The sequence below is a fragment of the Chlorocebus sabaeus genome, chromosome 5, assembly GCF_047675955.1.
Source record: "Chlorocebus sabaeus isolate Y175 chromosome 5, mChlSab1.0.hap1, whole genome shotgun sequence".
Lineage (NCBI taxonomy): Eukaryota > Metazoa > Chordata > Mammalia > Primates > Cercopithecidae > Chlorocebus > Chlorocebus sabaeus.
Genome location: NC_132908.1, coordinates 86,538,451 through 86,563,312, shown reverse-complemented (window position 1 = coordinate 86,563,312; position 24,862 = coordinate 86,538,451). Strand labels below are relative to the sequence as shown.

General features: G+C 58.1%; 1 protein-coding gene across 2 annotated transcripts; it reads right to left on the bottom strand.

Moving 5' to 3' along the window:
• Positions 1 to 505: 505 nt before the first annotated feature.
• TUBB3 (tubulin beta 3 class III) lies at positions 506 to 17,149 on the bottom strand. Of its 2 annotated transcripts, XM_007994446.3 has the most exons (5): positions 16,185 to 17,149; positions 15,670 to 15,815; positions 4,064 to 4,174; positions 2,694 to 2,804; positions 506 to 1,872 (listed from the first exon to the last, which is right to left on the bottom strand). In XM_007994446.3, the coding sequence occupies exons 1-5, from the start codon at positions 17,132 to 17,134 to the stop codon at positions 797 to 799; spliced, it is 2,394 nt and encodes a 797-aa protein (XP_007992637.1). In that variant the 5' UTR covers positions 17,135 to 17,149; the 3' UTR covers positions 506 to 796. The 2 variants fall into 2 exon arrangements, with proteins under 2 accessions (XP_007992637.1, XP_007992636.2); XM_007994445.3 differs by lacking the exons at positions 15,670 to 15,815; positions 16,185 to 17,149 and adding an exon at positions 12,945 to 13,089 and having other exon boundaries at positions 4,064 to 4,172.
• Between the last annotated feature and the right edge of the window lie 7,713 nt (positions 17,150 to 24,862).

Genomic DNA, 24,862 nt, shown 5'->3' with positions numbered 1-24,862 from the left:
GTTTCCACCCCAGCAGGGTCCACCTACCCCAACTTTCAGCCTACAGAGAAATCTCAGGGTACAGCCTGCAGACAGGTGGGAGAAATCTCGGGGTACAGCCTGCAGACAGGTGGGAGAAATCTCGGGGTGCAGCCTGCAGACAGGTGGGAGAAATCTCGGGGTGCAGCCTGCAGACAGGTGGAGAAATCTCCGGATGCAAGCCGCTCTGTAGGAGACCAGGGGATGAGTGTGGGTTTGTTTCTAAGTCACAGGAGGGCTGCATCTCGGGGTCTAGAATGAGGCTTTATCTAGGTACTTCCCATTCCTTCTCTTGGGTTCCCCGTTTCCAGGGTCTCCCCATGGGCTGTGCCTTTAGACACCTTCTGGTCCCAAGCGCAGGCCTCTCTCAGCCACCAGCCTGGGAGAGGATGAGCTCTTGCCTGCCCACCCGGGCTCCCTGTCGACACCTCCACCCACTGGACACCACTTTCCAGAATAAAAGGAAATATCTGGCACCAAGCAAGGGTATCTGACAGCAATAGATTTATTAAGTATCCCCGAAAATATAAACACAAACCAGTAAAAAACAAAACCATAAAACGTCAGGCCTGGAGCTGCAATCAGACAGACAGGAGCAGCACACACATGGCCCAGGTGGGGAGGACGAGGCCGTAAATACTGCAGGAGGGTGGCAAGGGAGCCCTAGGGCAAGGGGGAAAGCAGGGTACAGTGTCGGCAGCCAGATGGCTCTGGGGGTCAGACACTGCTGACCTTGGCCCCGGCCGCCACCTGCCCCTCACTCCAGCTGCAAGCAGCTTCACTTGGGGCCCTGGGCCTCCGACTCCTCCTCGTCGTCTTCGTACATCTCGCCCTCCTCCTCGGCCGTGGCGTCCTGGTACTGCTGGTACTCGGACACCAGGTCATTCATGTTGCTCTCGGCCTCGGTGAACTCCATCTCGTCCATGCCCTCGCCCGTGTACCAGTGCAGGAAGGCCTTGCGCCGGAACATGGCCGTGAACTGCTCGGAGATGCGCTTGAACAGCTCCTGGATAGCCGTGCTGTTCCCGATGAAGGTGGAGGACATCTTGAGGCCACGGGGCGGGATGTCACACACGGCCACCTTCACGTTGTTGGGGATCCACTCCACGAAGTAGCTGCTGTTCTTGCTCTGGATGGCCAGCATCTGCTCGTCCACCTCCTTCATGGACATGCGGCCCCGGAACACAGTGGCCACCGTCAGGTAGCGGCCGTGGCGCGGGTCGCAGGCAGCCATCATGTTCTTGGCATCAAACATCTGCTGGGTGAGCTCGGGCACGGTCAGGGCCCGGTACTGCTGGCTGCCCCGGGCTGTGAGGGGGGCGAAGCCGGGCATGAAGAAGTGCAGACGGGGGAAGGGCACCATGTTGACGGCCAGCTTGCGCAGGTCAGCATTGAGCTGGCCAGGGAAGCGCAAGGAGGTGGTGACCCCGCTCATGGTGGCTGACACCAGGTGGTTGAGGTCCCCGTAGGTGGGTGTGGCCAGCTTGAGGGTGCGGAAGCAGATGTCGTAGAGCGCCTCGTTGTCGATGCAGTAGGTCTCATCCGTATTCTCCACCAGCTGGTGGATGGACAGCGTGGCATTGTAGGGCTCCACCACTGTGTCTGACACCTTGGGCGAGGGCACGACGCTGAAGGTGTTCATGATGCGGTCCGGATACTCCTCACGCACCTTGCTGATGAGCAGTGTGCCCATGCCGGAGCCCGTGCCACCCCCCAGCGAGTGGGTCAGCTGGAAGCCCTGCAGGCAGTCGCAGTTTTCACACTCCTTCCGCACGACATCCAGGACCGAGTCCACTAGCTCCGCACCCTCCGTGTAGTGACCCTTGGCCCAGTTGTTGCCAGCCCCACTCTGACCTGTGCAGGGAGAAGTGGGGTAGGGGACAGGGGTCAGGGACTCTGCAGTCCAGACCTCCAGCCCCTGCCTGAACATCCCAGGGCAGCCATGGCAGCCCTGTGCCCATTCTCATTTCTGTAAAGTAGACCCCACTGAGCACCCCTTCTCATACCCGCTGTGGCTTCCCCGAGTCAATGCTGCTGAGTGCTGAAGACAAGGGCTCTGGACAGGGTCTTGAGAACTTGAGGTCACACCAGAGCAAGGCTCTGCCTCCTGAGGGGATCCTGGGTGAGTGGATCAATCCTCCTGCTCCAGCCCACCTTCCTTCTGACTGACTGGGCCAGGAGCCTAAACAGCCACCCCAGAAACCCTGGCAGTTGGCCGCTGGATGTGAGCTGGCATCTACCAGTTGGGTGTGCTGAGGCTGGGAAGGCAGAAGTGAAGCGAGGCCCTCCGGTTTGTGTGGCACATCCACAGCCCTGCCCCAGGACACAGGCACAAGAACGTCCTGCCCTCTTGGCCGCAGCAAAGCCTCATTCTCCTGGACCCTGGAGTCCTCTGGAGGCCCCATTCCGTCTCACCAGCTCTCTAGCAATTCTGTAGGCTTCTGTCTGCTTCACACTTCATTCCACTTGAAATGCATGAGTGGTTTCTGTTCTCCCCACAGAACCCTTTCTCTGGGCCTCCAATGCCCAGCTGTAAAATGGAGAGATCAGTTCTCACCCTTCAAGATCGTGTGAGGAGCTGACCATTCCTTATTTCTGACAGCCGCCCCCGTGCACCGACCTGGGCTTGCATGTCATACGGTCTGCCATCAGAGCTTGGAGCAGGGGAAACTTACCAAAGATGAAATTGTCAGGCCTGAAAAGATGTCCAAAGGCCCCTGAGCGGACACTGTCCATGGTTCCAGGTTCCAGGTCAACCAGAATGGCCCGAGGCACGTACTTGTGAGCTGAGGGGAGAGAAGGGCTCGGTGATTTGGGTTATAGAGGGCCAGAGCTCTCCCTCATTCTTTCTAAATTCTCTGCCTGCCTGCCATCCTCCTGCTCACATCCTAAGAGCCTTTACTCTGAAGTCAGAGAGTCCTGGACCAAAGGCAAGCTTGAGCAACTTTCTTCACCTTAAGCCTCACTGTGAGGCCGGGCGCGGTGGCTCAAGCCTGTAATCCCAGCACTTTGGGAGGCCGAGACGGGCGGATCACGAGGTCAGGAGATCGAGACCATCCTGGCTAACACGGTGAAACCCCGTCTCTACTAAAAATACAAAAAAAAAACTAGCCGGGCGAGGTGGCGGGCGCCTGTAGTCCCAGCTACTCCGGAGGCTGAGCCAGGAGAATGGCGTAAACCCGGGAGGCGGAGCTTGCAGTGAGCTGAGATCCGGCCACTGCACTCCAGCCCGGGCTACAGAGCAAGACTCCGTCTCAAAAAAAAAAAAAAAAAAAAAAAAAAGCCTCACTGTGTGTAAGAACAGAGCAGGACAGGACGGAGCAAGTCACACACCCACCAGGCGCAGGGGCTCGCCTACACTCCCAACACTTTGGGAGGCCAAGGCAGGTGGATCACTTGAGTCCAGGAGTTCAAGACCAGCCTGGGCAACATATTGAGACTGACTCTATTAAATTAAATAAAATTTTAAGTCACATGTCCATGTGGGCAGGTGGGTGTATCACCACTCTGGTATGGAAATCACTTTATACCAGTTGCTAAATGCCCCTGACTAAGCCCTCCAGGTGACCCCTTCTCTAGACCCTCTTACAGCCTCCAAAGTCTCGGGCCCGCCCCATCCCTCTCTGTGCCCCTGGACACGCAAAGACCCTCATGGCACTAATATGTTTGGCTCTCACTTTTGTGACTGCGATTTGTTTGCCTTTATTCTGTGCCTCTGGGTGCCCGACATCCACTTATGCCTGCTGGCATCTCGGCCAACCCATGGGAGGACAGAGATGCTGAGGAGACCTGGTCAGTCCAGGGCTGGGATGGAGAGGCTGGGGTGGGGAGGCTGGGGTGGGGAGGCTGGGGTGGGGAGGCTGGGGTGGGGAGGTTGGGGTGGGGAGGCTGGGGTGGGGAGGCTGGGGTGGGGAGGATGGGGTGGGGAGGCTGGGGTGGGGAGGCTGGGGTGGGGAGGCTGGGGTGGGGAGGATGGGGTGGGGAGGTTGGGGTGGGGAGGCTGGGGTGGGGAGGTTGGGGTGGGGAGGCTGGGGCAGCCACTCACAGGAGGCCTCGTTGTAATAGACGCTGATCCGCTCCAGCTGCAAGTCCGAGTCGCCCACGTAGTTGCCGCTGGGGTCGATGCCATGCTCATCGCTGATGACTTCCCAGAACTGCAAACAAAGTGGGAGAGGAGGGGTTGGCAGGTGGCCCATAACCCCAGTCAGGCCCTTGCCCTTGTGAAGCCTCATAGCCCTTGGTGCAAAATGAGGGCTTTTGACCCAAGGCCTCCTTGAAGAGAGCCCCACACTCTGTCATCTGTCAGAAAATCGCCATAATAAACACGCACCTCCACACCTGCACGTCCAGTCCGGCCACAGCTCCAGGGTGGGTCAAGGTTCAACAGACCCACACCAGGCGCCCAGGCCCAGCTGTGCACCTGCTGGCAAGGGCCTGGGCCAGCTGATCCCTCCACGAAGGGCATTGGTAATAAACACCCTGAGGGATGGTTTTTACTACCCCCCTCTTTTCAGGAAAGGAAACTGAGACACAGAGAGGGTAGAGACACCCACAGTAGCTGGTAGGGCAGGGTTCAGAGGCCCGGAGCTCAGGATCGCTTTTGGCTGCTACACCTGCCCCTCCACGTCAGAGCAAACCATGCTCAGTGATGGTGCCGGGACATTACTGGCCTCAGTCAATGGGACTCATAGGGACCCTGAGAGCCAACCTCATCAGGACCCCCAACTGGGTCTGCAGAGGGGTCCTTGGGGTCCCAAATGGGTAGCGACTTGCCTGAGGTCACCCAGCCTGTCCGTGTGGAGCCGTCCCAGCTCCCAGGGGTCATCCTCTCTCTACCTGCCACCTCCACCTTTCTCCCCCTAGAACAGGTACCTATTGTGCTTCTCAGACTCTGCTCCCAAGACAGCTGCAGAGCCTAGACTCAGGGGCTGGGCCTGCTGGGTTCACAGGCCCTTCCCCCACCCCTCCCAGCTGTGTGACCTTACGCAGGTCACCAGGATTCTGTGACTCGGTGTCCTCATCTGTACAATGGGCATGATGACAGCAGGTCTTTTTGAGATTAAAGTGGGTTAATCTGCATAAGGCATATAAATGGTATATGGCAAACGTAGAACTATTAGCACATATGTGTGCACACGGAGACCCACACCCCTGGGTGAGAGCAAGGCCTGCAGAGAAGTTGCCACCTCATCGTGGGACACACTCTGATGGCCAAGGCTGCTGCGTCTGGGAGCAGTGTCTGCAGGCAGCAGGCCTCCTGGGACACATGCTAGATGGCTTCCTGGGGCCGCCTAATCTCTCCCAATGTCCCTTGCCCTCACCCCTCAGGAGTGACTTTTAGATGAGCTGATGGGCACGAAGCCCCTGAAGACACAAGGGGCTCTACACGTGAGTCATGCGCTGCAGAAAAGATTCCTCAAAAAAACAGCAGGTGAGAAAACAATTTGGTGGGGCCTGGCACAGTGGCTCACAACTGCAATCCCAGCACTTTGGGAGGCTGACGCGGGACTCCAGGAGTGCAAACAAAGATGTGCTTTGGAATGGAGACACAGGAGATGTTTTAAGATGCCTCTAGTAGGCTGGGCACAGTGGCTCACACCTGCAATCCCAGCACTTTGGGAGGCCGAGGCGGGCAGATCACCAGAGGACAGGAGTTCGAGACCAGCCTGGCTAACATGGTGAAACCCCGTCTCTACTAAAAATACAAAAATTAGCCGGGTGCGGTGGCAAGCATCTGTAATCCCAGCTACTCCGGAGGCTGAGGCAGGAGAATCGCATGAACTCAGGAGGCGGAGGTTGCAGTGAGCTTACATCGTACCACCGCACTCCAGCCTGGGCGACAGAGGGAAACTCCATCTCAAATAAAAGAAGGAAATAAACGGTTTGTGGGTGCTTCTCTATGTGTGGGTGTCTCTGTTAGATGTATGGAAGGCTGTGCCTGGGGAGGGGCCCCAGATTGGGGGAACCTTCTTCTCACGGGGTACCCTATGGTCCTGTTGGATTTTATCACGTGCACAGTGTAACTTTTCAAAGACAATTTGGTAAAAATAAATGTTTTTAAAATATTAAGAATAAACACAGTGTAATTATTAAAATATGAACAGTGTGGACATGGAAAGCCTCTGCGATGTCAATTCACCCTGAGACTGTTGTCAGAGGTCATCTCGCCACAAAGGTCAGGGGTGGATTTATTTCCACCTTTTGGGCATTTTTGTCATTGCTAAGTTTTATTCTCTTTGCATTAAGCTTTTACATTATAAAAATGAATCAGGGCCGGGCGCGGTGGCTCACACCTATAATCCCAGCACTTTGGGAGGCTGAGGCGGGCAGATCACGAGGTCAGGAGATCGAGACCATCCTGGCTAACACAGTGAAACCCCATCTCTACTAAAAAAATACAAAAAAAAAAAAAAAAAAAAAAATCCGGCCACTGCACTCCAGCCTGGGTGACAGAGTGAGACTCTGTCTCAAAAAAAAAAAAAAAAAAAAAAATTAGCTGGGCGTGGTGGTGAACGCCTGTAGTCCCAGCTACTCGGGAGGCTGAGGTGGGAGAGTGGCATGAACCTGGGAGGCAGAGCTTGCAGCAAGCGGAGATCGCACCACTGCACTCCAGCCTGGGCAATAGAGCGAGATGCCGTCTCAAAAAAAAAAAAAAAAGAATCAGGCTGAGTGTGGTGGCTCATGCCTGTAATCCCAGCACTTTGGGAGGCTGAGGCAGGTAGATCATTTGAGGTCAGGAGTTCGAGACCAAACTGGTCAACATGGCAAAATCCTGTCTCTAATTAAAATACAAAAATTAGCCAGGCGTGGTAACACGCACCTGTAATCTCAGCTACTTGAGAGTCTGAGACAGGAGAATCACTTGAACCCTGGGGGCAGAGGTTGCAATAAGCCAAGATCAAGCCACAGCACACCAGCCTGTGGGACAAGAGTGAGACCCTGTCTTAAAAAAAAAAAAAAAAAAAAAGGCTGGGCACGGTGGCTCACACCCCTGTAATCCCAGCACTTTGGGAGGCCAAGGTGGGTGGATCAAGAGGTCAGTAGTTCAAGACCAGCCTGACCAACATGGTGAAACGCCATCTCTACTAAAAAATACAAAAATTAGGCTGGGCGAAGTGGCTCACACCGTGGCCCCAGCACTTCGGGAGGTCGAGGCAGGCAGATCACGAGGTCAGGAAATTGAGACCATCCTGGCTGGCAAGGTGAAACTCCATCTCTACTAAAAATACAAAAAATTAGCCAGGCATGGTGGTGGGCACCTGTAGTCCCAGCTACTTGGGAGGCTGAGGCAGGAGAATGGCGTGAACCTGGGAGGCAGAGTTTGCAGTGAGCCGAGGTGGCACCACTGCACTCCAGCCTGAGCGATAGAAGAAAGACTCCATCTCAAAAAAAAAAAAAAAAAAAAAAAAATTAGCTGGTGTGGTGGTGGGCGCCTGTAATCCCAGCTACTTGGGAGGCTAAGGCAGGAAAATTGCTTGAACCCAGGAGGTGGAGGTTGCAGTGAGCCAAGATCACTCCACCGCACTCCAGCCTGAGTGACAGAGTGAGACTCCATCTCAAAACAAAACAAAACAAAACAAAAAATCAGCTGGCCATGGTGGCTCATATTTATAATCCCAGCACTTTGGGAGGCCAAGAGAGGTGGATCACTTGAGTCCAGGAGTTCAAGACCAGTCTAGGCAACATGGTGAAACCCTGTCTCTACCGAAAAAAAAAAAAAATTAAGTTGGGTGTGGTGATGCATGCCTATAGCCCCAGCTACTCAGGAGGCTGAGGTGGGAGGATCACTTGAGCCAGGGAGGCGGAGGTTGCAGTGAGCCTAGATCATGCCAGTGCAGGTGACAGAGTCAGATCCTGTCTTAAAACAAACAAACAAACAAACAAACAAAAAAACAGAAAGGTCACAGAGGCATTTGAGGGCTCGTCCAAGCTTCCCACGTACTGCTTGCCTCCCTAATACTGTATTTCAGGATCCTCCATTAATTTAGTTGCTGGCAGTCCACTTGAGCCAGGGACCTTGCTCCCCAAAGCACTAGGACACCCAAAATTTGTGGTTCCAGGGAACCTACCACCACCAGCCCCTGTAAAGGAGGGGTGGACAAAGTAACACATCTATGGGAAGTCCTCTGCTGAGTGAGGCACGGGGCGGCAGGAGCAATGGACCAGAGTGGATTCAGGGCCCAGCATGAGCACAGCTGTGAGCCAGGCACTGTGTCTCGCAGGACCTGCTTACTCATCTGTGAGATGCATGTGTGAATGGTACCCACATCAAGGCCTTACCACAAAGTTTGACATGAAAACATTCAGCACATGTTGGCTTCATTTTGTTAAAAGGTTTCAGATACTATTTAAAGTTTTAAAACCATATGCACAGGTCACTTAAATAAAAGGGACCAGAAGGATAGAAAAAGAAATTTGTTCCCACTTGGATAGAGAGAGGTGACTAAATGTGCACTTCAGCCTTATCTGAAATATTTCACTTTTTTTAATGAGAATATATTAATTGCTTTTGTAGTTAAAATTGTAATTTGAGATAAAGCAATAAAATGTTACTTTTTTTTTTTTGAGACAGGGTCTTGCTCTGTTGCCCAGGCTGGAATGCAGGGGCATGATCTCAGCTCACTTTAACCTCTACCCACCTCCCCCAAGTGATCCTCCCACCTCAGCCTCCCAGGTAGCTGGGACCACAGGCCGGCATGCCACCATGTCCAGCTAATTTTTTTGTTTTTTATTTTTTGTAGGGACAGGGTCTCGCCATGTTGCCCAGGCTGGTCTTGAACTCCTCAGCTCAAGAGATCCACCCACCTCGGCCTCCCAAAGTGCAGGGATTACAGGCGTGAGCCACCGCGCCCGGCCTATGTTACATATTTAAGAAACAATAAAGGCCGGGCGCGGTGGCTCAAGCCTGTAATCCCAGCACTTTGGGAGGCCCAGACGGGCAGATCACGAGGTCAGGAGATTGAGACCATCCTGGCTAACAAGGTGAAACCCCGTCTCTACTAAAAAATACAAAAAACTAGCTGGGCGAGGTGGCGGGTGCCTGTAGTCCCAGCTACTTGGGAGGCTGAGGCAGGAGAATGGCATAAACCCGGGCGGCGGAGCTTGCAGTGAGCTGAGATCCGGGCACCGCACTCCAGCCTGGGCGACAGAGCGAGACTCCGCCTCAAAAAAAAAAAAAAAAAAAAAAAGAAACAATAAAATACAATTTTATGAACTAAGTTGTTAACATCACTACAGAAAAGGAAATCGGCCAGGCATAGTGGCTCACACCTGCAATCCCAGCACTTTGGGAGGCTGAGGCAGGTGAATCACCTGAGGTCAGGAGTTTGAGACCAGCCTGGCCAACATGATGAAACCCCGTCACTACTAAAAAACACAAAAAATTAGCCGGGCGTGGTAGTGAGCGCCTGTAATCCCAGCTACTCAGGAGGCGGAGGCAGGAGAATCGCTTGAACCCAGGAGGTGGAGGTTGCAGTGAGCCGAGATCGTGCCACTGCACTCCAGCCTGGGCAACAAGAGCGAAACTCCATCTAAAAAAAAAGAAGAAAAAAAAATTGTGGCCAGGCGTGGTGGTGAGCGCGCGCCTGTGTTCCCATCCACTCGGGAGGCCGAGGATGCGGTGAGCCGAGATCGCGCCACTGGACTCCAGCCCGGGCGACAGAGCCACACCTCGTCTCATAACCAAAAACAAAAAGCAAAAACAGAAACGTAAAAACAAAACGCAGAACCCGGCGTTCGAGGCCAGCCTCTCGGCCCGGGCGCTGTCCTTGGTGCTGACCTCGCGCCGCGCTTGGGTCCTGGGGAAAGCGGGGCCGGGCTTTGCGGGCAGCGGCCCAGGCAGGTGGCAGCGGCGGCGGTGGGAGCGGCGGCCGCCGCAGAAGGGGCTGCGAGACCCGGGCCTCCAAGCCCCTGCAGGACCCGAATGCGGTTCCCGCCCGGCCCGCGGCTCCAAGGGGGCGTTCAGGCGAGGGGGCGGGGCGAGCAGGGACGCCGTCTCCCATTGGCTGCGAGGGCCAGGCCCCGCCCCCTCCCCGCCCAGCAGCCGCGAGGAGGCGGCGCCGAAGCCCGCGCGGAGGACAAAGGCCCCCCCGCCCCCGCGCCGCCCCGCCCCGCCCCGCCCCGAACCCGGGAGGGAGGAGCACAGGCCCCGCGAAAGGAGACCCCAGGGACCCAGACTCCGCTCTGCGGCGGCGGCGGCGGGGCAGCGTCCTGCGTCCCGCGGGCCCAGGTGCTTCTGCACAGCCCGGCCCGCCCCTGCCCCCCGGGGGTGACTGCAGGCGGCCGCTCGGCTGTCCGGGCTTCGGGTTTTCTCATCCTCGGGGCTCCTCGGGGCTGGCTGCGCCCGGCTTACCTCATCCCCGCAAGACGATGCGGGCGCGGCTCCCAGCGCAGGGGTGACCGCGGTGAGTCGTCCGCGCTGCCGCGTGACCGCCCGGGACCCGGCTTTGCTCCCGGCCTCGAGTCACCCCGACTTCCCTCTGTCCAGAGGGGCACCTTTCTGGGCACCTTCCTTCCTGCCCAGCCAGGCACCACCCGAGGACCCCAGACAGAGGAGCAGCCGCCTTGCCCGCCTTCAGCTGCTGCCCCCCCACCAGCTGTGGGAGTGGAGGCTGAGAACGGCCAAGAAACTTCCCGTCAGGGGGCGAATCCCCTACACGGGGCCTGGCCCGGGGGAAGTCGCGTTTGACCCCTGGAGACCTTCCAGGGCGAGGGTGCGGCTGGACGCAAACCACTGAGCTGCCTCCCATTGATTCCACAAGGGCAGCAGAGGAAAGGAATACGTTCTTGCCGCCCCCCGCCCCAAGAAAATTAACTTCTCTGTTGTTTGCATTGTTAAAAAGAATCAGATACTATTATTATTATTTTGAGACAGGGTCTCTCTCATCGCCTAGTCTGGAGTACAGTGGTGCGGTCATAGCTAATTGCAGCCTCGACCTCCCACGCTGAAACGATGTCCCATCTCAGCCTCTCAAGTAGATGGGGCTACAGGCGCGCCCACCACGCCAGGCTAATTTTTTTTTTTTTTTAAACGGAGTTTCACCATGTTACCCAGGCTGGTCTTGAACTCCTTTGCTAAAGTGATCCTCCAGTTTCAGTCTCCCGAAGTGCTGGGATTACATGAGATTCCTGATCCACCGTGCCCGGCCAGGTATTCATTTTTAAAACAAAATAAATTAAGAAAAATCTCAAAAGGAATAAAAGTAGTGGGCAAACTGAGGGCTCCAGTGTTGAGAAGCAGAGCACAAGGCAGCCAAGGACGCGGTCCAGGGGACAAGGGCTACCACTGCCACCCATGGAGCCTCAGGGGATGTCTGCATGTGGAACTGACTTCTAGGTCCCAGCTCTTGCCTGATAAGTGCCTTGTGGGACCACAGCTCTGGGCCCATCCCAGTCATAGAAGGAGAAACCCCAGGTGGGCCTCGGGGCTGCCTGCCCTCCCTCCCCACAGCGACCCCTGACCCTCCCAGGAGCAGATGCTGAGGGCAGGCTTGGCCCCAGTGACCACATTAATGAGCCCTCAGCCCCTCCCATCAGGCCAGGGCAGCTGTCAGAGGCTGCTCCAGGAGTCCTGGTTTGATTTGAGGCCACTGTCCCCCAGGCCTCCCCTCCCCCAGGCTCTCCTTGGCAGGCACAGCTGTCTCCTTGGGTGATTAGAGTCTCCCCATTACTGGGCCTCCCACCCTCAGAGGCGCCTCCACCCAGAGCCAAAGTTGCAATTTACATGTCAGCCACGTGGCTGGCCCTGTTGTAATTAGCTTTTTGTTCCTGCCTGGTTTCCGTGGCAACAGCCTCCCGAGGAAGCCTTTCTCTGGCCCCTTCCCCTCCAGGACCGTCTCCTCCACCCCCTCCTTCCCAGAATCAGCGCTGCACCAGCCCTGAGCTGGGTCCCTGGCCTTGGTCCTGACAAAGCCAGCCTCACCCCATCCCCCGTTCTCCAACACTGTTCGGAGGGTAGATCCTTTGGCAAGCAGAACCCCCACCCGCCCCGCCCGAGCCCCAGGTTGGCTCCTGCAGGGGATGAGAACCAAGGGCCAGCCCAGCTCTCTCGCACCTGCTATGTGACCTTGGGTCAGGGACAGCCTCCCAGGACCAGGGGACAAGACGTCCCCTTAATGATTTAGGCGGGGGTCCCTGTAGAGCTGCATCAACGCCCCTTCCTGCCTGGCCCCGACATCTGCGAGGTGGACTAACAATGGAGGGAGGGGCGCGCCACGGTGCAGCCTCCACACCCCACAGCCCGGCTTTGTTCCCACATCCAATCCCCAGACTGGTAGACCCTGGGTGGGCGCGGTCAAGCCCCGCAGGGGTTGCCCAGGAGCGGCTGCGCCGATGGAGAGCCTGGTCCTGGACCAAGGTCATCTCGAGTCCAGGCCCAATCCCTCCAACAAAGGGACAGGGTGGGGCTAGGACGCCGAGGGCTGTTGGAGCAGGCTGGGGACATCGGGGCGGCTCTAGCCTCTCGAGGGACGTCCGGTTCCTCCAGTGGGGGGTTCGGGCCAAGGGAATCAAGGCTGTGAGGACAATCCCAGCCCACCCAAATCTACCTACCCCACCCGTCTCACTCAAGGCTATGCTGTGGGCCCAAAAAAGAGGGCCACGCCCAGACAGGGCTCCCAGCTGCACCTGCGGAGGCCTGGTGGAGGAGGCGCAGGTGTGGAGGGGGCGCAGGTGTGGAGGGGGCCGAGACTTCGCGACTGACGTGAGCTGCGCCCCGACAGCCCGAGGTCACCTGGGCAGGGGAGGAGAGGTGCGGGCGAGAGTCCCAGGGCGGGGGCCCCGCGTCCCGGCCGCCCGGCGCGACGCTGGGCGCATCCCTTTGTTGCAGGTTCGCGGGGGCGGGGGCGGCTGGAGGTGCGCCCCGCAGGGCACGGCGCCTCCCTCCTCCCGCCCCGAGGCCCGGGACAGGCCGGGGCGCGCAGCCTCACCTTGGCCCCGATCTGGTTGCCGCACTGGCCGGCCTGGATGTGCACGATCTCCCTCATGCTGGGCGCGTCTTGCTGGCGGCTGCGGACGGGCGCGGGCGGGCCGGGCTGGCTGCTGAGGGTCGGGGACCGCGGCCGCGCGCTCTTATAGCTGCGGCCCCGCCCTTCGCATGGGCTGATGTCACCGCAGGTGGCCAATCGGGAGGCGCCGCCGCAGAATCCCGCCCGGCCCGCAGGCCCCGCACCGCGCATCCCCGCCCGCATCCTCGGCACCGCGCGTCCCCGCCCGCCGCGCGCAATGCGGCGCCCCTCCCGCAGCCAAGCATCCCCCAGCGCAGGGCCGGGCGCGGTCTGGGGGCCCCCGCGCACTCGAAAGGAGGGGCTGCCTCCCAGAGGAGCTGCCTGTGGGGGCGCCGGGCTCCAGGGAGGACAATAGAAGCCCCTCTTGGCCCTGGGAACCCCGCCCCCGGCTACCCTGTCGGTTCCGCCCTTGCGACAGCCCCACCCTGCGGCTTTGTAAGGAGGGTCTTTATCCCCACGCCGGTTTAGGGACCAAGCCGCACCTTGCCAGCTCCCTGTTTTCTGGCAGACAAGCTGCTCTGAGCTTTGCCGGTTTTGGGTGCGGGAGGTAGGTAAAGGTTGGCGCAGGCCCTGAACCCACTGAGAAGAAACAAAGCGTCGGATCAGAGCTCGGAAGGGCGCGGACACAGAGGGGTGGCGGCGGCCAAGAGCGAGCTCCGTGGGTCGCCGGCTTCCGCAGTGGGGGGGCCACCTGGCCCCCTCCCCCAGGGGGCTCCGTGAAAGGCCAAAGGAGCTTTGTGGGCCCAGCCGCGCACAGCACCTGGACGTGCCACTGCCCGGTGCGCATCCGTGTCAGGAATTGTCACAAGGACGCACAAGCCAGGCAAGAACCCGGCCAGGGTGGGGGAGGGTGGGCAGCGGCTTCTATCTGACTCACTCTCTGATGTCGGAGAAGGCTGCAGGGGGCCTCAGGGGAACAACTGGAGATGCGTCTACTGGTCAGAGAAGAAGGGAGGGAGGGAAGGACTCGCCCGCACAGCACTGACCTCCTCCTGGGCCAGATATTACAGTGACACCACCTTATAACAAGGACCTTCTGATATTTCAGTAACAAAAATCCTTCAGGAAGGGTCTGACAGTGCACAATGCACAGACGACCCCCGTCCCCAAATCAGCATTCACTTCACACAATGAGCAGCTGCAAACCCTCCTGTGGACGCCTGTGTCCGGTCTGTGTGCACAGGACTGTGTGGGTGGCATGGCCTTGTCCCTGTGTCTCTTCTCTCAAGCTCTCCAGTTTGGAAAGTCGAGAAATGGATCTTTTGTTCTCAAGAGATGCCCCTCCCTGCCCCACAGTGTGCTCAAGTGGCTGTGGCTGCGGTCTAGCTGCCTGGAGTTCCTCCCTGTCCCTGTTCAAGGGAGTCCCGGGTGAGCGTCTGGGTGCCTGCCTGTCTCCATGAGGGAAGTTTTGCAGCCTCAGGCGAGCCAACCCCTGCTCCATCCTCAGAGAGCTCTGGTGCCAGGCTTAAGGCTGACTCACCGTCCGGTCTCCCAGCACAGGCGGGCCCTGCCAGGAAGCAGCTCCCAGTTCTGAGGCCGGCAGTCAGGGCTGGAGCTGACGCAGGGGTGGGGCTGGCCAGGGGGCTGCTGACTGGGCCTGCCTAGGAGTTGGCTGATGGCAGCCCTGCAGCCTCCACTGAGCCTATTCCAGAAAGGGGGTGACAGAGTGCTCAGCGTCTGCAGAGGAAATGGAGTTGGTCTCTTCAGTGAGATGCCCAGGTTTCAGCAGAGGGATGGCCCAGGGGCTCCACTGCTCCCTAGCACCAGGCAGCATAGTTCATTCCCAGGGGACTTGTCCGCTGCTGGGCCTCTGCCTCATCCTCATCTTCGGAGTCCTCACATCCAGCACTTCCCAGGACTGGCTCAACACAGACCACCCCCCACCCCCACCCCACCTGCCCACTCCCAGAATAGCAGTGCTGGACAGACAGCAGACCCAGCCCCCCGCCCGCCTGCACTGAGCCCCCTTCCAGGCATCTCAGAGTGACCAGGGATGGTCCCATTTACGGCTCATCACGGCTGGAGGGACTCAGGGCCAGGGCCAGCAAAGGAGTGTGCCTGGCTGAGGTCACCTGTGGTCACATGGAGGGCTGGGCACCCACCTCTCCTGCAGCTGGGACAGTGTCAGAGTGGAGGGGCTGGGGCCCTGCTGCACCTGCTCCTCGTTCCTCTAGGCTGGGGTTTGTAAGCACGGAGAGAAACCTGAGAAGCAGGGTCAGCGCAAGCCTGGTTGGGACCTCCACACTCCCCAGGCGTTCAGGACCTCTGGGGCTGTGGCTTCCTCACCTGGGGAGGCAGCCACGTTTTTCAGGACTCCTTTCTTCCCTCTCTTGACTCTCATCCCTGCCCACCTTCCCCTCCCCTACCCCTCCACCCACAAACTTCAAGCACTTTCTGGAAGGGGCTAAGGTGGGTGATGCTGAGTCACATTTATTACCAGACTTTCCTGGCCCTGTGCTCCCAGGCACTGGTCACTGAGTCAGGCATTTGCCAGGGCTGTCTGCCTGGGTGACTGCTGCAGGAAAGCAGGCTGAGGCCCCAGTTCGCAGTCTGAGCCTTAGAATCAGCGCTCAGGAGGCCTCAGCCCCACACCACTTGTGAGGTTTCTGCAAACCTGGTCCCTTGGCCTGAGGCAGGGATTTCATTTCCTTTTGCAGAAGCCTTTGCATGACTGTAGCTGAAGCTTTCTGGTCACAAAGTCGCTTCTCCTGGGGCTGTTGTGGGAGTAGCTCTTGGCACATTCTTCCACCCAGAGCCTCCACATCCCAGCTGACGAGGGCACAGGTCCTGAGAGTTGGCAGCAAAGATGGGGTGGGGTGGATGCCCATTGGAGCAGGTGGAGTGCCCCAGGAGTGGGCGGAGAATGTCTCTTCAGGAGCCTGAGGTCGGCCCCTGGTGCCCAGAGCCTGAGGCCTCACAACCTCCCCATGTCCTCCTCTGTTCCCCACGACTGCTGGTGAGAAGTCCTGCCTGGAGTTTTGCAGGGACCCCTCTCCCTGGTCCCAGAAGTGTCCGTGCTTAACACCTTCAGAGTCAGTCCATCCTTTGACAAATGGGGACCAGGGAGGTAAGGGACTGCCCAGGGTCACACAGAAACCAGGCCACACAATATCACCACCTCCCTCTGCCCAGCACGCTGAAAGCTGCCCGTGCTGCGCTCACCAGGAGCACAGCAGCACCTCCTTGAGCGTCCTGCGGAGCTCCTGGCTGCGGAAGGCATAGATGAGGGGGTCAATGATGGCATTGCAGATGATGAGGGCGAGAAAGAGGTTGAAGTTCTTGAAGATGCAGCTGCAGGTGGGGTGCTGGGGGCAGAGGACAATGAGTGTGAGATGCAGGAAGAAGGGGCCCCAGCAGAGGAAGAAAATACCCAGCAGGATGGTGAGGGTGGCAGCGCCTTTGAGGCCAAAGCCCTGGTGGGCTGGGCGCTGCCTCTTGTGGAGCCGGGCAATGCCCTGGGCATGCTGGCAGGCCCGGGCCAGCATGTGGACGTACAGCACAGCCATGAGTACCAGCATGGCCAGGAAGAAGACCACAAGGCACAGCAGGACGGCCGCGTGGTCGTAGTAGGCAATGAAAAGCATGCTGAAGAGGACACTGGCCACCCAGATGGCTGCGACGGCTCGCCGTGCCCGCGGCAACGTCACAATGCTGTGGTAGCGCAGTGCGTAGAAGATGGAAATGTAGCGGTCCACGGCAATGGCGCCCAGGAAGCAGAGGCTGGACAGCATGGAGCTGCAGGTGATCACGTCAATGACATTGTCCAGCTGCTGCACCACGGCAGCCCGGGCTGCCAGTGCACCGGCCTCCAGCAGGAGGATGACGGCCGTCTCCAGCATGTTGCTCCCGCTCACCAGCAGGTCTGACAGGGCCAGGCAGCAGATGAAGCAGTACATGGGTGAGTGGAGGTTCCGGTTCTTGGCAATGGCGGTCACCACCAGCACGTTCTCCACCAAGCTCACCAGCCCCAAGCTGAGGAAGAGCCCGTCAGGGATGGACACCTCCAGGCACCGGGCTCCTGTCTGGTTGGCAGCCAGCCCCAGGTGGGGGGTGGCTGTAGGGGTGGAGTTGAGGGAGCCCAGGAGTCTTCTCTGGGATCCCTGCACAGGCATAGTCCTGTTCAGGAAGCAGGAAGGGGTCACTGGAGGCCCCCAGGTCCCCACAGGTCTCCCCCTCCAGGTGTCCTGCTTAGCTCATGGTGCTGCCAGGGGGCCTTGGGGATCCCCCATGCCTGCCTCTGTCCATCTGGGCACCCCCAGATCTGCCCTCACACTCACCCTCTCCCCGGCTGGACAGGTCAGTCCAGGCATGGCCCAGCCAGTCCAGACACCTCCTGGCATCAACCCTCTGGGCTCAAGGCATCTCACAACCAGTGTGGACAAGCCCGGTCCTCAGCTCCCTCCCTGCCTCTTCCCTGGTGGCTGCTCAGGTTCCCAGGACATTTCAACACCTCTGGCCCCCTCCTGGCCTCTGTCTCTTGCCTCCCTGGGCCAGGGTTGGGCTGAGGTCCTGGGAAGAATGGAGCCTTTCTCTGCATTTTTAAAAGTCATCATCGGAGCCCCTCCCACTGAGGGCGGGCACATGACGGGCACGTGGCAGGGGCGTGAGTGCCCACCACGGCCCGCCTGCCACCAGGCAGTGCGCAGCACCCTGGGGGTCTGTCACGTAGCATATCTCCTTTATGTTAAAAAATACCACAGTCTGTCCTGGTCACCAGGGACCCCACCTGGCCTCCCCTCTAGGAGTCCGGGGCTTCCCTGGGACCTGCCCCCTCCAGAGGCTCCTCTGCCTCAATCACTGGCCATGGATGGCACCCCTAGGCCCCACCCCTCCCCACGTCAGCAGCTCAATGAGGACGGGGCACCCTCTGCTCTCAGCCAAAGCCTGCATGGGGCAGCAACTCAGCTGTCAACATTCATGGCAGATTTGGGGGCAGGACCAGGCAGAACTTTCCCATAATTAAAGTTCTGGAAACTGAGTGAGCCTGCAGGAACTGCACATCGCTGGGGGTGAGGGGGCTTCTGGCCAGGGCGGAGCGTGAAACGGCCCGATGCTAGTGAGCCCCAGAGGAGTCGGTGCTTTTAGGCATCTCTGGCCCCGGCCCCCAAGGGCCCAGCCTCGCCCAGCCAGAGTAGCAACCCCCTGAGCTGCAGCCCTGGGGCTGGGGGTGTCGCTTCCTGGGAGCGGACGGGCTGGGGGCACCCTGGTGAGGTCCTCAGGACCCTCCAGTCATCTCCTCGCTCATCCTCACAGGGGCACCCCGGACGCTGCTCCCGCCCTCCCCACGTGGTGCCCCATTTCAGCTGTGGAAGGCACCACAGGCCCTGCCCCAAGAGCCACATCAAAGGCAGACTTCTCGCCTCCAACCAGCGCTCGTAAGTGGTGCTCTGCAGGGGTTCACAGCAGGCGGGCATGGCCCGAGACCCAGCAGGGGCGGTGGGGAGGGACCACGGCACCCACCGCAGGCGTCTTCCTGGGTTCACTCCAGGGCGTTCCCAGCACTTCCTCGCTGAAGACTGTGCTGACAAAAAACCTTCTGAAGGTGGAAACGGGAGGGGGATGGAATTATTCACCCCATTTACAGGTGCAGAGAAGGAGGCAACGGCGCAGGCGCCGCCCGCGTCAGGGCGTTCAGTGTTTGCATCTGTGATGTTCCAGTTAAAATCCATCTAGTCTCTCGCCCGACTGCCAATCTCTGGCCATGAAATGCTCACACCACTCACAGCCCCTCCGTGGGCACATTAACATTATTCATGTTCACTGAGTCAGTAAATATTACTCACTCGTTACATCTGCATTTTACAATTTATAAATCTTTATTTTTGCTTTGAAATTTTTTATTACTGTTGGGTGTGGTGGCTCACGCCTGTCATCCCAGCACTTTGGGAGCCCAAGGCGGGTGGATCATGAGGTCAGGAGTTTGAGACCAGCCTGGCCGACGTGGTGAAACCCCATCTCTACTAAAAACACAAAAATTAGCCAGGCGTGGTGGTGGGCGCCTGTAATCCCAGTTACTCGGGAGGCTGAGGCAGGAGAATTGCTTGAACGCAGGAGGTGGACGTTGTCGTGAGCTGAGATTGTACCACTGCACTCCAGCCTGGGCAACAAGAGCAAAACCGTCTCAAAAAAAAAAAACCCAAAAATCATTATTGCCGGGCACGGTGGCTCACCCCTGTAATCCCAGCACTTTGGGAGGCTGAGACAGGCGAGTCATGAGGTCAGGAGTTCGAGACCAGCCTGGCTAATATGGTGAAACCCCATCTCTACTAAAAATAAAAAAATTAGCCGGGTGTGGTGGCGGGCACCTGCAGTCCCAGCTACTCGAAGGCTGAGGCAGAATTGCTTGAACCCAGGAGGCAGAGGTTGTAGTGAGCCGAGATCACACAACTGCACTCCAGCCTGGGAAACAGAGATTCAGACTCAAAAAAAAAAAAAAAAAAAAAAAAAAAAAAATATGTGTGTGTGTGTATATATATATAATTTTTATTTATTTATTTGAGACACAGTTTCACTCTGTTGCCCAGGCTGGAGTGTAGTGGTGCATTCTCGGCTCACTACAACCTCTGCCTCCTGGATTCAAGCGATACTCATGCCTCAGCCTCCCGAGTAGCTGGGACTGCAGGCGCCCGCCACCACACCCGGCTAATTTTGGTATTTTTAGTAGAGATGTGGTTTCACCATGTTGACCAGGCTGGTCTTGAACTCCTGGCCTCAGGTGATCCGCCCACCTCAGCCTCCCAAAATGCTGAGATTACAAGGGTGAGCCCCCACACCCCATCTGCTTTAATTTTTTTTTTTTTTTTTTTTGAGATGAAGTCTCACGGTCACCCAGGCTGTAGTGCAATGGCATGATCTCGGCTCACTGTAGCCTCTGCCTACTGGGTTCAAGCAATTCTCCTGCCTCAGCCTCCCAAGTAGCTGAGACTACAGGCGCCCGCCACCATGCCCGGCTAATTTTTGTATTTTTTTTAGTAGAGACGGGGTTTCACCATGTTGACCACGATGGTCTCTATCTCCTGACCTCATGATCCTCCCACCTCAGCCTATCAAAGTGCTGGGATTATAGGGGTGAATCACCGTGCCCAGCCTAAAAAATATTTTTTTTTTTTTTTTTTGAGACAGAGTCTCGCTCTGTCGCCCAGGCTGGAGTGCAGTGGCGGGATCTCGGCTCACGGCAAGCTTCGCCTCCTGGGTTCACACCATTCTCCTGCCTCAGCCTCCCGAGTGGCTGGGACTACAGGCGCCCGCCACCATCCCCGGCTAATTTTTTGTATCTTTAGTAGAGACGGGGTTTCACCATGTTAGCCAGGATGGTCTTGAACTCCTGACCTCATGATCCGCCCGCCTCGGGCCTCCCAAAGTGCTGGGATTACAGGCGTGAGTTATTGCGCCCGGCCCTAAGATCTTTTAATTGAGGTACAACATACATAAAAATGCACCAATGATAAATATGCAGGGTGAGGGATGCCCGACCTGAACCTGCTACGTAAGTAGCACCAGACCAACAGACAAAGCGTTCCCACCCCGAACAGCCCCAGCGAGTCACTGCCGGTCCATCTGGCCCATGACGTGAATGGTGTTGCAGCTACTCTCTCTGGCTGAGGTGCACCCATGCCGGTGGCTGCAATCCTCTGCCTCAGACTGTGGTGTCCACGGTGTGAACAGACCACGTGGCATCTGGTGGCTTCAGACTCCCTATCAACAACTGTTGCTGGGAGATTCTTGTACCATCTGACGGACACAGGCGCATCTGCAGAGTGCACCCGGGAGACACGGGCAGGGATGTATCTTCAGCTTTGGGAGACTTGTTTCTGGTAGCTCACGCAGCCCCAGGCTGCTCAGAGGGGACAGCGCGCCCTGCCCATACCGCCACAGGACCTGGTGCCTGGCCGCAGCCACATGGCCTCGGCCTCAGTCCAGCCTTTTGCCTCCCATGCCCTTTGCCCCTCACGCTGTGCTTCCAGCCTAAACATAGGGCAGAGATGGGTCCCAGGGTGTGCGGAGGCCGAGCCTGCCTGGGGAAGGAAGGCGGCTCCATTGGTGTGAGGGCTCCAGGAGGCCCCCGACGTCCACAGCACCTCACAGACCCAGACCCCGCTCACCGCTGGCCATGAGCCGGTGAGCAGCCCCTGCCCCAGAGCACTGTGACCTCACATTTCAAGGACGTTCGTGTTTGCAGCTCCATAATGAGGCCTTTGAGATGGACGGCGGTTAACCCCAGCCTCCGCGCCACCACCCAACCCGGGACTTGAAAGGTCATGAGAATTGGGCAGCCTTTTTCCTGCCAAGAGGCAGCTGGAGGGCATCGGAAGTGGGGTGACCCTGCCACAGGACTCCCACTGTGGGTTCTCACTGGATGTGCCTGTTGGGGGCTTTGTGGGAAGATGAGGCACAGCTGAGCTGGAAAAAGTCAACTTTTTGATGCGTTATGGTCATGGGGGAGATAAATTAGCCTCGGGATGATCTGTGATTAGATGAAATCCCACAGCTAATCCCATCTCAATTTTGATCTCTTAGTGCCCCTGGAAACATTGCATGTTGAACGGCCGGAAGACGCTTGGGGCCGGCCCATCCGCTCACCAGGGTCCCCCCACGGGCAGAGGCACCGTTCCTCCGTTCCTGCAGAGCACTTTCCTCCAGCTCATGGCCAGAGGTGAGCGGGGTCTGGGTCTGTGAGGTGCTGTGGACATTGGGGGCCTCCTGGGGCCCTCACACCAACGGAGCCGTCTTCCTTCAGCTTTGGGAGACCTCTTCAAATTGGCAGACCTGAGGCAGAGCACTTCTGGACCAGCGCCCCGCGAGGAGAACGCAGACAGATGCTTTCCTGCGTTTATTCAGTGTCTGGCATCTAGGGCCTGCAACACACACACGTGCACACACACAGGCACGCATGCACACAGGCACGTACACACACACACAAAGCACACACAGGCACACGCACACACACACATGCAGGCACGTACACACACACAAGCACACACAGGCACGCATGCACACAGGCACGCGCACATACACACAAGCACGCACACAGGCACGTACACATACACACAAGCACACACAGGCACGCGCACATACACACGCGCACACAGGCACGTACACACACACACACAAGCACACACAGGCACGCACACACACACACACACGCAGGCACGTACACACACACACGCACACACAGGCACGCACACATACACACGCGCACACACAGGTGCGTACACACGCGCACACAGGCACGCACACATACACACAAGCACGCATGCAGGCACATACACACACACACACACAAGCACACACAGGCACACACACACGCACAGGCATGTACACATACATACAAAGGCATGCATGCAGGCACGTACACATACACACACAGGCACGCACACGCACGCAGACACATCTGCTCAATGTGTGCCCAAGGGCTGCGGGGGAAAGCATCTCTGTGGCCCAGGGAGTGGCCTGTCCAGCTGCGGCCACGGACATGGAGACAGAGGTCACTGCCGGACCAATGGTCCCACCGTGGTGGGCTCCAGTACAGCTTCCCCAGGACAGCCGGACCCACAGCTGGTCTCAGCCCTTGGTTCAGGGGCCGTTTCCTTTGACCTTGGGGGTGGGGGTGTGGGAGGTGGCAAGCAGGGTTTCTCGTGGGCCTACCCGTGGTACCTGTGTTGAAGACTCGGGGGGGTTCTGGCTCAGTGGAAAAGGGCCCAGCTGGGGAGTCACTTGTGCCTCAGCCTCTCGCTGGGCTGAGCAGGGCCAAGGGAGGAAGCAGGATCCAGCATTCCTCCCCACACGCATGGCAGAGGCCACATCTTCAGTCTTTCAGATCTCACGGTCACTGGAACTAGGCTCAGCTGCAGGTCGTGACAGAAACCCCAGCACCACTGCCAAGGCATCAGTGATCCAGCTGTCTCTCAGGACAGCAGGCCTGAGCTCAGCCTCTGCTGCACCGTCCCTGGAACACCAGCTGTTCTTTGACTCCCAACCGTAGGGGGCCTGCTGCAGCTCCAAACGTCACATCCCCATCTGGGGAACTCAAGGCATCTGGAATGGAAAAGGCAGGGGGCCCAGCTCTCCTTGCTTGCCTGTCATTTTCAGAGAAAAGACTGAAGACTCTAGCAGACCCCGCATCTCGATGGGAGACGCTCACTACAGGCCACCCTGGCTGTGGAGGGTGGGGACCTAGGGCAGACTGGGGTTGTCCCGACCATCTTCCCTCGAGTTGAGTGCAGATCCCACAACAAATCTAGTTATGTTGGCAAGGAAAAAAGGGTAGGTGGGGCACCAGGAAGACCAGTCTGTGCTCCCCACAGGCTCCTGCTGACCACAAACCTCACTCACTCACTACAGAGAGGAACGAGGCCACAGCATCAACTCCCCGCGCCCATGACCTCTTCCTGCAGAGCCTGGGGCTGTCATAGCTGGGACCTCAGTGCACCACTCCTAGAAACGGCCAGCACAGGGCCAGAGCTGCACCCTCAGGCCCGTCTGAGATGGGCACACATGGCTCAGCCCTCAGGCCGACTCTTGTCACGGACAGTGGGCCCTCGTCGTTCTGGGGAGGGTCCTGCACCCTAAGCTCCGGCCCAGGAAATGCTGAGCAGAGTCAGGAGACACCAGGAACTGCCAAAAGGATGAACTCACAGGCCTCGGCCAGCCCCAAGTTAGATGATTATACAGTGATGGGGCTTTCTGGGAGGTGGGTCCAGCTGGGGCTGGAACCTGTTTCCTGCCCCACTGGCCGCCCTAGATCCTTGGGCAGCCCCTCGTGTCTGCTGCCCCCTAAGGGTAAAAGATCGGGGTGGTGAAGGGTGGCACGGGACAGGACCCCTGTTGCAGCTGTAACACCTTGGTGTTCTCGATCCTTCCACAACCACGCTGGCTTCTGATTCTGTCTGGCTGCAGCCTCCGCCCCTCCTGCAGCTGCAGCACCGTAGGACTATGGGATGCACCGGTTCTGTGCGCTATCAGTCAAACGTGCCAGGACTGGCTCCAGCTAAGCCCTCCCCGAGACTGGGGTCTTGGTCCGAGTGGTCCATTCACCCCAGACTGTCCCCTGATCTTTGCCACATGGGCCCTCAGAGCTGCCCTGGGCACTTTTCTTTGCAAAACATGCTTCTGGGGCTTCACTTTCAATTCTGGGCACAGCCCTCAAGTTCGCTAATAAAATTATTTTGGCCAGGTGCGGTGGCTCGCGGATATAATCCCAGCACTTTGGGAGGCCGGGGCGGGTGGATCACGAGGTCAGGAGATCTGAGACCATCCTGGCCAACATGGTGAAACCCCGTCTCTACTAAAAATACAAAAATTAGCCAGGCGTGGTGGCAGGCGCCTGTAGTCTCAGCTACTTGGGAGGCCGAGGCAGGAGAATGGCGTGAACCCAGGAGGCGGAGGTTGCAGTGAGCTGAGATCGCACCACTGCACTCCAGCCTGGCGATACAGTGAGACTCCGTCTCAAAAAAAAAAGAAAAAAAAAGAAAACTGTTTTGTAAGATTCAACAGATGGTGGCCTCCAGCCATAGGACCCCAACATAGCCACCCCACCTGCTTGGAGGAACAAGACTGAAGGCCACACAGATGCCTCTCTGCTCCAGTCCCGCCACGAAACCCTCTACCAACAAGGAAGGCAGCTCTGTCAACAACTCCTGAGCAAGTTCAAGAAGGACGTGCACCCAGGGCGTGGGACTCCTTCTCCACCTGTACCCAGATTCTGGGAGCACAGGAAGCACGTGGTCTGGGCCCCACCTCACCCACAGGCCACTGGGAGGAGACTGGACTGAGTGTGATTCGAATCCGAGGGCACAGGACGGCGCTCAGTGCCCGGGAAAGAAGAACGTGCGGACAGCAGA

What these genes read in the sequence shown, in the direction of transcription:
- TUBB3 (XM_007994446.3), bottom strand. Translation starts at nt 17,134, where the DNA reads ATGCCTGTGCAGGGATCCCAGAGAAGACTCCTGGGCTCCCTCAACTCC. An exon ending in GAGGTGCTGCTGTGCTCCTG is followed by an intron (nt 15,816 to 16,184) that starts GTGAGCGCAGCA and finishes TTTGCTGCCAAC; the next exon opens with TCTCAGGACCTGTGCCCTCG. An exon ending in CTATTACAACGAGGCCTCCT is followed by an intron (nt 2,805 to 4,063) that starts GTGAGTGGCTGC and finishes CTCTCCCCTCAG; the next exon opens with CTCACAAGTACGTGCCTCGG.